Source organism: Streptopelia decaocto, assembly GCF_964273445.1.
Source record: "Streptopelia decaocto genome assembly, chromosome: 11".
NCBI classification, from domain to species: Eukaryota; Metazoa; Chordata; class Aves; order Columbiformes; family Columbidae; genus Streptopelia; species Streptopelia decaocto.
Window position 1 is genome coordinate 16,249,983 of NC_138666.1, and position 13,633 is coordinate 16,263,615.

Here is a 13,633-nt window from a genome sequence, read left to right on the forward strand (position 1 = left end):
AGTTTTGACACACATTTGTCACAAACCCACACTTACTGGTATTACTACAAGCTCTTGGTCTAAACTGTAAGCAAAACTACAGTTAACGTCTTTCCAGATATTTATTTATGTCATAATCTTCTTTCTGCTTTCCTTTGGATTATGCAGAGGAGAAAACCACTCTAAGAGTGGTGAGCTGTTTAAGGGAGAGACTTACACTTCATGATTAACTTTATTCTTTAATTAACTGTTGAAAGCTAACACTTGAAAATAGAACTAAGAGCAGATATAATTTTAACTGTAGCAAGATAACTAGACTCACAGTCCTTCTAATTTAGTAATGTGCATCATCTTTGCGCAGTTACACAGCTCACTGAAAATACCAACATGTAGCATCTCTAGTTATTCCTAGTAGGTTTGAAATAATCGATTCTCTTATTCTGTGTATAGCCACATACCTCTCCTCCTATGGTGAGCAGTCCAGGTGAATCAAGCTTCCGTTTCTTCCGGGGACCGATAGCTGCCAGTGCAGTTAGATTGGCATCCCTCTGCCTCATTTGTGCAAGTTCTTGTTGCTGCATCTGTCGGAGAGAGAAAAAACTCTGTTTAGTTTTTATTCTGTTGCCATTTCAAAAAGTTATTCTCAGACTTGCGAGCGTTAGGTGATCGATCCTTAGCAGTACTCTGCTGTTCCTAGAAATGCCATTTGAGCGTGCAGCCTTGCAGTAGAGTAACAAAGAAGATCCAGAAGTTCCCTTGACTTTCCACAGGATTTCTGCTTCAGCTAACTCAACTGTTTTTGGAAACTCCATCCTTATCCTTGAAAATTGCCAGAAAGTACTATCGACTAGCTATACATCCCCAGTTTAAGGCTGATACGAGAGTGTAAATACCAATTCAAATACTCAGAAAGTATCTCAAACATTTTATTTCATCTCACATTTACTTTGAATATTTCAAATGTCCTTGATATTTCCCTCAAAAAAATTCATATCTAAATTAATAAAACACTTCTGTCTAAATGTTAGGAGAAGGTAATGCTGACACAAAACCCCTACAAACTGAATTCTCAACTGCTTTCTGTGATGAGGATTCAGGTAGCAATCCACTAGTCTGAGGCTAAGAAAGCAACCTGCCAGTTGCACCACATAGCTACAGAAAATAAGATACTCTGGCCACCACATGATAAAGAGGTAAGATTGCATATTCATTATGGACTGTATAATCCTTTTAGAGAGTAATAATAAGAGACATAGTCCCACGAACAGTATTACTTTAATAAACATTGTGATCATCAATACAAGAACAATTGATTAGGTAACACAGTATATGATTTTAATTAGATAAAAGCATTCATCGCTCTTAGTAATCATTCTTACTAATTTCAAAACCTTACATTTGCACAAATCCCTGGCTAAATTAAGAGAAGTGTTTGTTTTTCAACTTGTGTACATCATCCTTGTTCCCTCAGAACACTACCTCAAGAAATTCAGTAGTGGCAATAAAAACATTGTATGATACAGGCACAATTTTTCATTAAAATAAAACTGAACTGACAAATGTCGGTGGAAGTGTCTCAGCCATTACTTAAATGTGAGCTGCATACACAAGTGTGGCCTGAACTATCTTGGCCAATGTTAAAATGAAAGGAGGTTTAAGCAAAAAAGGTACCCATGTGTGGTATCTTTTCTCCATTCACTTCTCTCTAGAAAAAGCAGGTCCACTTCATGTATCCTATTTAGAACGTTTTTTCAGGTTTATTCATTTAGCAATCCAACATATTTTCCCATTCTTCAGAAAAAGAAAATTCAGTATATTTAGAGTGTGAACACCCATTTTTTCCCACATTTTTATGCCATGTATTTTGTAACTTCAGTTATTATTGTAACTCCAATATAAAATTATCTACAAATACACTTCCCATTTATCTACAGAATAAAATAATTCCCTAAATAAAAAAAGAAATGTGGAAAAATAACTAAATAATAGTGCAAAGGTCTATACGTACTTCTCTTTGCCAACTCATATTAGGTTTTTAGCTCAAATATCTTTGGCTCTCTTCCAGATTAAATGCCAGTTAGACAGACCTGCCCGCTTACCCTTTCAAGGTAGATAGCAACAGTGGTGAGCTCTAATCATTTACAAAGGTCATGATCGGAAGCTAGCCCGTAAGCAGTCATTTAAAATTCGATTGATCCCTATTTGTAGTCAGGGAAAGAAAATGGACATTTCAGCTGTATTGTAATTATGAGGCTTCAAGGCAACTGTAAATAGATGTGCAAATCCAGATACTGGCAAATACCTTAGAGAAGAAATTATTACTATAGTATAACATATATCCAGGAAAGGTTGAAGATAAAACTGCATATAAAAAAAGATCAATCATCTTTTTGCTAATTTGCCGTGCTTGCCAGCCTATAAGGGTTATCACAATTATCAGAAGTCTGATGAATATTTAAGCGAGGGCCAACTGGCTTAGAGTGATCTCGGCCGAAGTTGTAAAGTGGATGGCTCCACAGAATAAGAAATTCTGCACTGGAGTCAGTATTCATTTCCTGGGAGGTCAGAAATACAGTCTGATAGATAACGGTATCGTGCAAACATTATCATACGAGCATCTTATCCAAAATCACCATTTTCCAACCAACAGTAAGCTAATACTTACTTGGCTTTTTGTACTGCGTGTACTGCAATATACAGTCATTGCTTCAACCTGCACTGTAAGCACACAGTGCCTCTGAAAAGTTGCTCTAACAACTAGAGTTTAGTCTATTTTTTTATTTTTGCACATTCAAACTGTAACGCAAAACATGCCATTTCTCTAAATTTCACACAGTGGGACAAATCAGCCCTCACTTCAAAACTTGCCAAGTGTTTGGTGCTGTTTTATCGCACAAACATGGAATAGGTTCAAGAGTCTGCAGAAGGGTTTACACTTGTTTATTGCTCAGGTTCTTCATCCTTTCTTTTTTATTCAGTAAGAAGAGCTAAAGATAGTTCTTGATATCACATACTAATTTTTGACAAACGTGTTAGCCTAGAACAACCTGCTTATGTAAATACTAATGAATGTTGGTCTAAACATTTCAAATACATCAAACACACATCCATCATCAGTAAGATCACAGTATCCTGATGTTTTATAAAATAACAACTGAAGTGCTGAAATACTTGATTGATACTAAATTACACAAATTCTTATCACTCTTTTAAAAATTATTTATCACCGATGGTATTTAAAAAAAAAAAAGTTAATCTGAAAGCAGATGATCATAAAATTACATTTAAGAATAATCAGAATAATTATGATCCTGATGCTGATTACCAGAGGCGTTAATCTTGCAGTGGTTAGCGTGCTTCAGTTGGCTTCAGGGAACATCTTTGCATACTTACTATTAACTATCAATTTGCTTACAATAAAACATCTTAGCAGTTTGTGGATACTTACTAGTGTGACTTTTGACAAGATTCCTGAGTGTTATTTAACATCCCAGAGCAAACTAACCACCATTGTTGGCTTCTTCATACCCCCATTCCAACTATCTTCTGTTTTCTCATGCCCTGTGTCAGATTATCTGTACCAAATCTCTTTCCTACTCATCATCTGACACTTCATCACAAATGTTATCCCAAAACATAATCTTTGTTTAAAAAGGAAAAAGGCAGTCTTGGCTTTGGTTCAAAAGAAAGGGACACTATACCTTTCATAAAGATATTTAAACATGCGATGTGGCTGCTAACATCTTATTTAACATGAATGCCATAAAGATACGGATTATTTTTAATAGTCATAAAACCTGATATGTTTATTGCAGCTTTGGAATAGCCGAACAGTATTGTGGGACTTGTGTAATTAATGCAGATTTAATTACTCGGCTTCGGTGTCAACAGAGATTACTTTAAAGATGTACCTCTCTTGTACCAGCAGATGCCAAATGCACGACCCTGACCCGTGGAGGCTTTTTTCCCCAGTACTCTCTGGAACTGTACTCTCTACATCAAGTGGAAATGACTTTGCAACCAGTTTTATGTACATACTTGCAAAGTCATCACCCTCTGAATTCTCAGCACTAAGAATAATGTGAATAAAATGCAGCTGTCTTCAATGTTCTGAAATTACTGGAGGTGCTGGAGCGAGTTCAGAGAAGGTCAGTGAAGCCGGTGGAGGGTCTAGAGAACAAGTCTTACGAGGAGCGGTTGATGGAGCTGGGGCTGTTCAGCTGGAGAACAGGAGGCTGAGGGGTGACCTTATCGCCGTCTGCAACTGCCTGAAAGGAGGTTGTAGCATGAATGGTGTTGGTCTCTTCTCCCAAGTAGCAAGTGATAGGACAAGAGGAAACGGCCTCAAGTTGCACCAGGGAAGGTTCAGATTGGATACTAGGAAGTATTTTTTCCACGGAAAGGGTTGTCAGGCACTGGAACAGGCTGCCCAGGGCAGTGCTGGAGTCACCAGCCCTGGAGGGGCTTAAAAGACGTGTAGATGACATTCTTAGGGACATGGTTTAGTGCCAGAGTTAGGTTGTGGTTGGACTCAATCTTGAAGGCCTCTTCCAACCAAAATGATTCTATTATTCTATAGTCAGAGATATATAAAAGTACCCATGAAATTAAAGCTACTTAAGTTTCTTACTTTACAGGATCAATTATATTTTAAAGTAGGAAAGCAGTCTGTTATTACAATACAGTTTATCTTCTAACTAAGCCAGTTAATAATTTCTGGATATTTAAACAAATGAAGCACCTGTTTATACATCCTGGCAAAATAAATAAATTTCCTGTTAATTAACATGATTTAGCAGAAATTAATCTAGCTCACTACATCAACCAACAAGATGCAACCATTTGATAACTGCATTCATTCACACTCTCATTTTCATACTGGACGGCTGATGCAATATCATTCTTTAACTTGCCTTCTTCACAATTAATATGGATATAATTATCAATAGTATATTAAAATTTATGCCTTCTGGGAAGGAAGCAATGCTTCATTCAGAACCACACTAATCAACAATTAACTTTTTTGAAAGTCAAAATATTTATCTAAAATACAGACAAATATTCCAATATATTATACAAGAAAAATGCTTACAAATGAGATGCTGTTCCTTGCTCCTTATCTGATCACAATTTATTTTTAGCATGCTGTTTACCTACTGAGAGGTATTTCATCACTTAATGACAACTTTAACATACGGAAACCCCTTGGATGAAAAGTACAGTATAAGAATTAAGCACCAATATTATTTCACACAATGAAATTTTCTTCTTTGTGATGGTAGCAATACATTAAAACCACAAAAAGAACACTACTTCACTACTTTAATAAGTAAAGCTGACAACAGATATTCTCAAGTTCTAGTTTGTTTTCCTTAGATCATTATTTGTTGGGATACATTTAGGTATTTCAGAAAGAAGTGCCACAAGCCATATGCCACAAGGAAGACAGCCATATGTCTATTTGAAGTATCAACACTAGATCTTAAAATCAGATTTAATAATCTCCAAAACCCAATAATACATTTATTCATGGCATGTTTTGTAAATAATTTTGCAAGAGAAACCAAGCATTTACCTTAACCCTTTCTCACTTTAAGCCTTTTCTGCACTACAAGCCATTGTGAGAACAGCCACTGAGATATTAATAAATATATAGTGTGAATATATCCTCTTCTTAGATTTCTCCTTCCACCGACAGTTGTGGCAGTCTGTACAGCTGGAAGAAACCAGCCATTTCACACATAAGTATAGATTAATTTTCTTTAACAACTATATCTCCCTATGTCCCCCTATTACTCTAACTAGTATTATAATAACCACAGAGAACAGTAAAGATTATTTTCCACTTTTCTACAAGATCAGCTAAACCAAGAGTATATTCAATGAAGCTACAGCTAGAGGAATACATGGATTGGTTCAAGGTATGAATTTGATCTGGAAAGACAACCGTAAAACAAACGCTGGATGCTTGGTATAAATACCCACGGATCTCAAGTAAAACACCTTCTCCAACCCAGAAAATGAAATGGCCTGGTAGTGGCTGTGATCTGTACTGTCGACGGAGAATTATTGCTCTTCAGCAAGCACCAAAGTGAACCTCCCACAAGAAGTAAAATGCAAACATCCCAGTGAATCTTGCTCACTTGAATCCCCAGGAAAAGGGAACGGCAAACGAGGCACAGCACTTCTCCTCGGAAAGACACGAGTTGTTCAAAAATGTGAGCGAAAAGCACCTTGAAAGGAAGGTGAAATGTGCTCCAAATGGAGGGCAAAACCTCAGCAAACTGAAATCAGCTTTGTTTAAAGCAGAGATGTAGACGGAAAAAGGAGCTGAGCTGTAGCTCCTAAGGACTGCGCCAAGAGAAATTCCCTTCAATGTGAGCAGAAATAAGAGGATGACTTGAACTCTAACAATTCAAGTCTACATATAAATACTTTCGAAAATAAAAGGGAGCCGAGGAGTAGCATCACATGAGAGAGAGAAAGCTCAAGGAGGTGCTTCTCTACCTATAGGCAGAAATCGGGTATGTTTTTTGGCCTGGAAGGAAAATAACCCAGTGACAGAGATGACTGTGAAGATAAAGGAAGAGCTTGAGCAAGTAGTCAGGTATGTTTAAATACCTGATTTAATATGGGAATAGAAGCTGAGTAGTAAAAGTAAGTTTCTGTAGTCACAGAGCCAACTCAGCCCACAAAGCACTACAGCCTGGCTACTCTCCATTCCCAGCATAGTTCAGAATAATCGCCCAAGAAGAAGCAAAGAGGACAGAGAGAGGCTAACAGCACAACAGAAGCTATAAATATCGACAGACTGGAAACTGCAATCAAGAATGAAGACAGCCAGGAATGAACCCCGGACAGGACACTGGCAAGAGAAAGCACTAAATGGCAGAAATGTTTGATGAAAGCAAGATCATATAAACAATGATTGAAGCATTGATTTCTAGCCAATAGGCATCAAAGGAGATCCCTCCTAATTCTGTTTGCGATGGATGGTTTAATTCCTGATAACAGGGTCATATGCTGGGAAAAAGGTTGTCTTAATTGATGGTTCTGCAACAATATCCGTCAGCCTCAGACAGTGATTACACCCCCTGGAAAAACATCTTTTTTTTGCTGAGGAGAGCCTGAAATGCGGAACCATTACACATGTCCTGAGATGTCCACAGCAGAAGGTGCAATTAAAAAATGAAACTCATTAAAAATGCCGGCAGTAACCTCAACAAGTGCAGGACAATGATAAAGAAAAATCAGTACATCAGTGAACTTCAGATAGAGTCTTGAAAAACAGGTAACGTTTGCAGAATGCCTGCGCGATGCTTCTGCCTCCCTTTGCATTACCAGAGTCTCTAAAGGTCAGCAGAACTTCTATAGCAATTGCACGCTGACTGGTAAGGAACCAGCCCCAAGTAGCTGAAGTTTAGAAGTGGCACCGCAATAATGCAATACCAGATGAGTTTCATATGTGTAATAGCAAATCATCCACCAAACGTGTTCTGTGAGACTTCTAGAATTTGGCAGAACTGCGAATGTTTATCTCATTTTCTTCAATACGAAGCTGGATGCCACTTCTCCACAAGTGTTCTACCACAACTCAGTGAAAGCTCCAGTCATCACCTGCAACGGTTGTACATCTATGTGAAGCAGATGGAGATTTTACTTGACTGAAAGAGGTGTGTGCACGCTGGGTTTGTTCCATTTTCCTGCTTTTTTTCTGTTCCACACACTTTTAACAACAGTCAAAAATTATTGCGGAGTGTTTGAAAAAAAATCACCCCAGGCAAAGACTAAGCTGGGAACATTTCAGCCCCCAAGATGAATGTTGCTCAAAATAATGAGCATCTGAATACAGTTCTGGAACCTTAACTGTGGTACTTTTGACCAAGTGTCTTTCTTACAATACACGTTTGTGTTTATTACATCTAATTTCATTTTGGTTTAGAAGTTTACTCAAAAATTCCATTAACATTTGCCCTGTTCCTTCCAACACAATATATGTCAAACTTCCAACACAGAAAATGTCAGGTGCATCCTGCCTTTCATTTTTTCCCCTGAAGAAATCTCTTAATTGTAATTTTCTAAAGTCATGTACATTACCTAGTTAAAAGCAATTTTAAAAATAATTATCAGTAAACTACAATTTTATCTCCTTACTACTCATGTAATTTTAAAAATAATTATCAGTAAACTACAGTTTTATCTCCTTCCTACTCAAGACCACATACTGTCTGAACTGATTCTTATATATATATATTCATACTCATAGGTTTAATTTTCTTGGAAGTCTCCCTAAAAGATTACTCATAGCTCACCAAAAAATCCACTTTAAGAGTGATTTTAAAAAGTGTTGTAATTTTTAACATACTTTCCCTGTAATACTATTTTGTTTCCCAAATAGTTTGATATTCACCATATCCCACTAGTCCCTTTAATCAACAAATGCTCTTTATGGGTATCAGTGAACTGCTTTTTGTTAATTCTGTATAACCTTGGTTGGTTGCCTTTTTGATTTTTCCAAATACAATGCACTATTTTAACTTAAAACCATTTACTTCTACAACTCTCCAAGCATCTCTTAAGCTACATACTCCTATCTATAGTATACAATTTATAGTAATTAGTTGTGTTTGGTTGATTTTTTTTTTTTTGGTAAGAGATCTCTCAAATGCCTGTGAAACAGTTCTATAACAATGAGGGTTTTTTTTTGTCCTTCCAGTAACCTTAGTCATTACATTTCTTCATTCTTCAAAACTGTTGTTGGGGCTCCAGCACATTTTGTCTGGTTTTGGTTATACTATTCCTTGAACAACAACTCTCCAGTAGTACCAGTTCCAGGCTGTTCATATTAAGCTGGAGACACCCCTATTTTAAGCCTTGATATTTTTCAGGTCTCATAGTGGTGTTTGGTAGATTTGCTGATCAAAACACAGATCACTTGAGCGAATGGATTCTGAGGCACAGGCAACTGGCAGGATCAGCGCTAACAGAGCTGGCCACTTTTTGAGATGCTGGTAACTTACTTGTTGTAATATCAGAAAAACTTCTGGAAGAATTTCCCTAATATGTGGTACTTTATTTTTTGCTATTTGTCTTAATTTTATTTTGGAGCAGCACAACAATGGACCACTACAAATCTCCTCAAACTGTTCTTCAAAGGAAACAAACATACTCATAACAGTATAAATACGACTGGTAAGAATATCTGCCAAAAATCTTGACTGCTTATCCACAGGCTCATAAATTCAGGTGCAAGCAACAGAGGAATATCCCCACTCTTGGGCACTGGTGAGAAAGGCTGGTTCAGAGCTTTTCCCAGGCCCTGTGTTAATCTAAGTGGGGGTTTACTATCCTCCGACATTTCTAGGATGTTCTCTTTTCCCCCTGAAGCCAGATACTATGTGAGGGCTCCGAAACTGATGCTTTAATAGGATTATGGGAATATAAAACACAGGGAAAACCTGTATGGATGACAGTCATGCCCAGAGTCACAGACTAGAGTTACAAAGAGCAGCAAGCTTGTTGAGCTGTGGCTTTAGTTTGGGAGGCCTGACAGAAACAGGGGGATAATGGGAACTAACTCAACTAATAGAAGGCAGGAAATAAGCTTTGCTTGTTCAAAACCATGCACTGGAAAATACAAGGCTCAGCTGAACCTCCCACCCAAGCTTTCTGTCAGCTCCCCGGCTGGCAGCTGGAGCGCAGGCAGCAGCCCCGAGGCGACGCTGCCCACTGCGACACGCTGCTAAAGGTTCTATTGGAACAGGAATCAATTGCTCTGCTTTTCAGATGCTGAAGTATCTCTGAAATAAACATTTCTGGAAGTGCCTTTTAAAGAATCTCTCATTGTATCTGAATAATACAACAGCTACTTGGATAGTGAAAACTGTCCGTGTCTGCTACAACGTTGTGTTAGTACTAAGAGACTCTGATCAAGAATTTCATCTGCGCTATGTTCTCTGCACATCGCAAGTTTGGATAGCATAGCATGGCCTTTTGCTGCTATTATTTTTAGTCCATCTCTGGCACAAGCTTGAAATCTGAAATAATTAAGAACCAGTACACCAGAACTGTATGAAAAACATGGGAAAAGTATGAACTTAGTATGTCAACTGAAGGCTGAGTACGTAGGAAGAGCTCAGCTCCATGGAAGTGAAGAGCAACACTATGTCATACCATAAAAATCTCAAGTCAGTCTGAAGCACTCTCCTCATTTTTCAAAATAAATATTTCTGTTTTTTAGAAAAATTTCTCTGCCTATATGCATTGCCACAAAACAGAACAGCAGAAATTAAGTGCATTTAAAATACTAGTTATTCAGAAATTCTGGTAAGAGGCTTTATTAACCAGATTATTACAAAAGAAAATGCCCAGATTTTGACGCCAGTCCTCTACCATTCTCATGGGAAAGCTGCATCTTGAAACTGCCGGCCTCATCTGAGGAAATAAGGCAAATGTAGCAATCCACTAAAAAATCATTTGGCTGTAATAAGTAATTTTAATCAAATAGTTAGAGAGAATGGCACTGAAGTGAATTTCTGAAGTGTCATAAGCAGATGGGAAATGTGTAGTGTAGAAACTGGTTGTGCACTTCTAATGCAATATCCTTTTTTTGCAGCCTGGATTGAGGCTTGATCAAGTCTAAGTGACATGACAAAAACAATTTTAATCTATTCTGAAACTATATTCAACTAAAGAATACACAATATAGCAAGTATGCCGCTCTTTTCAAAAGTGGGATTTGAGGCAGAGCGATATCGGGAACGAAAATATCCAGACACCCACCTTCTTCTCCCCTTAAAAGTCGTGAGGGTAGAACTGGGGGTTCACTTGCAAAATCAGAGTTCCACTGGGCATGCAAAACAAGCTCAAAATTTAAATAATCTACATCTTTTCTATTTTAGATTTAAGTGTGGCAAAGCCGCTACTGCTCATTTCTCCTGCAGATCAAGGGAACAACATACCACAGTGTGGGGACAAAATATTTCAAGCCATTTTTCATACACTGACAAGTAGTAAATTAGGGAATCTTGTAAGTACAATACAGTAGTCATCCCCTTCTATTGATCACATATAATTTACATCTTACAAAGATGTGAATTCTTGCATTCTCACTCCACAAGGAAAATCTCAATGATTTATTCATTTCAAATAAAAAATAGAAGGTAGATGAGAAGAATTACTTCACAGGCTGTAGCTTTCTCAGGGCACTAGTGCTAGGCTCTTCTTTCGCACTGCCCGAAGGGCCTTTGTGTGCAAGTCCCTCTAATTAACAAGGTGAATCATGCAGCAGTTCCCTAATTAGTGAACATGACAAGCCAATGGAAACAAGCAGACAGACCTGGCGTACAGATATGGTCAACAAAAGGCACAGCAACACACCATTAAAAAAATGTATATTTCATGTAAATAAAACACAAAAAGTAAGAGAACTAGTGTAATGTCTAATTTCCTTTTTCATGTTTTATGCTTATTCTTCATTTATGGCAGATATAAATAACGACACAGTAAATCAAGGTTTCCAACTGCAAGTCACACCACCTCTCCAAAATCAAAGAGCAGCTATCCTCCATGAATAAGCATCTGCTTAACAGGCAGTATTTGTTTTCTCTCTTGTTTTTCTGCTTTAAAGAACTGCAGTTACATTAAGCTGAGCACTTTGAGAATCCCTTGATTAATTCTACTCAAAATTATTTTTCCTTTAAACAATTTTTCACCAACAGACAAAATGAGTGGAATAGTTGCACTATTCTGATTGCATTGTAAAAATGCCTACATTCTCAATATGGAATAATTTCTAACTTTTGTCTAAGGATAAATAAAAAGAGTGACTAATCAAAGAATCAGATTTGCATTAAAAAGGAAATGAGATTATCTAAAATGTACCTCCTTACATCCATCTTTTCAAGTAAAATATTTTAAATCTGTCAGTCTTCCTTATGATTTTCCCAAAAATACTCTCCCCATCTCCAAAACAACATATGGGGGTTTAGATAGTTGCCAATTTGTTACAAATTGGATCTTTCATTTAGATCTTAATGATCCTTCAACATATTAGAAGTCTAAAATGTGTGTCACCAACAGCAGAATCTAATTCTTCACAGAAAAACTCCACTATATTCTTTGCTCTTTATTCCTTGGCACATTATAATAAGTGAGGAAAGCTACAGATTATCCCCTCATTACAGGTTCCTCATCCTCACAATCTTGAAAACAAGTATTTCTGACTTTTCTCTTCTAATAGGGTAAAATTTCCTTATGTTCTAAAATTCATGCTCAAAATACTGATGTCTAAAACGCCCTCACTCTTTTGACCAGTCCAGCTTTAAAAACATGGGATTAAAATACTAGCCCCTAAGTAACACTGGTTTAACGTGCCTTTAAAGGTTCTTTTCTACCTAGAAATTTGAATGATATTTAATGATGTTCCGTTGCAGAACGGATTAACTGTTTCAAAGCAGTTTGAAATTCGGTGGAAAAGCACACAATAAATACTACCAGAGATCATGAGCAGAGAGCTAAAATCACTACAAGCTATTTGCTGTGTTCTTTTTTTTCCCCTTCTTAGTACATGTGAACTTTCCCTAACTTCTCTTAGATCCCGCTCAATGCAGCCATTCTTAGGACAGTGCAGAACAGCTTTAAACACAGCCTGCAAAGTATCCTCTTTTAACATCAAGGCACAATGGATAATCTGCTAACAACTGAACTATGATCTGCCATATGCACGGAGGAAGTATTCAGCAAACAACCTGTCACAAACGCTTATTGTTTCAGCAACCAACTCACCAAAGGACGTGGCTTTATAAAATAGATTGCAAACTCTGGCACACCATTTATTATCAAAGACGGCTGTAATTAAATGTGAAACTACTGCAAAAAGAAAGCAGTTTGGTGCATTAAAAAGCTCGACGTTTTTCTTTGCATCTTAAAATGAAAGTGAGGAGATTGGAAATATATGCTAAATATGCAAAACCACGGATTAATGCAAAATCACAAAATTTTTAGTTGATTTTCAAATACATAGCATACATAAACACAGATTATTTTGTAGGTATAATTACAAAAAAATTTTGCATTTAAGTAACAATGTTAAATGTAGCTGACAACAATAAATCCTAATCGTCCACAGGAGATGTCTTGATATGAGATTATATCTAATACCAGAGGGACAAATCCTGTTTGTTTTGAACACTCCTACTGCTATCAGTAGAGTTACTCCAGAGTTACAATGGTGTGACAAAGAACTCAATGTGTAATATTTTAAATATAAGGAATGCACATTTAAAAAGTGACCAGGAGGAAAAATGCACTAAGAGGAAATACGGCAAAAATAAAAATCCCTGAGACAAAGCAGTGGGATCATTCTCCTGTTTGCCACACAGTCCGCCCCGTGTTGTCCGCACTCCCAATCGCTGGTGTCCCTGCCCGTGCAGACGTTTCCTTCTCCAGCAGATGTAGGAGGTTTATTTTTCAAATTTCGGTACTAACCAGAAAGAATCTCTCCACACAGATAGATGGGCAGATGAGCATTTTTTACTCAGGAATTATTTTTAATGCCTGAGTTAAAATGACCCGAGGATATTTATGAAATGTACATTTATGATTTTTTCTCTTTTGTACAGCTGAGCAGATCACTGAAATTTTATTGTTCCCA

The 13,633-nt window shown here is 37.2% G+C and overlaps 1 protein-coding gene across 4 annotated transcripts in view; it reads right to left on the reverse strand.

Annotated features, from left to right (window-relative positions):
- Positions 1 to 13,633, reverse strand: part of LOC309444830 (transcription initiation factor TFIID subunit 4-like) — a 132,656-nt gene that overhangs the window by 40,240 nt on the left and 78,783 nt on the right. For all 4 annotated transcript variants that reach the window (XM_082062966.1, XM_082062965.1, XM_082062967.1 and 1 more), the window contains exon 14: positions 438 to 560. In XM_082062966.1, the coding sequence (XP_081919092.1) occupies positions 438 to 560 (123 nt within the window). The remainder of the gene's footprint in view (positions 1 to 437; positions 561 to 13,633) is intronic.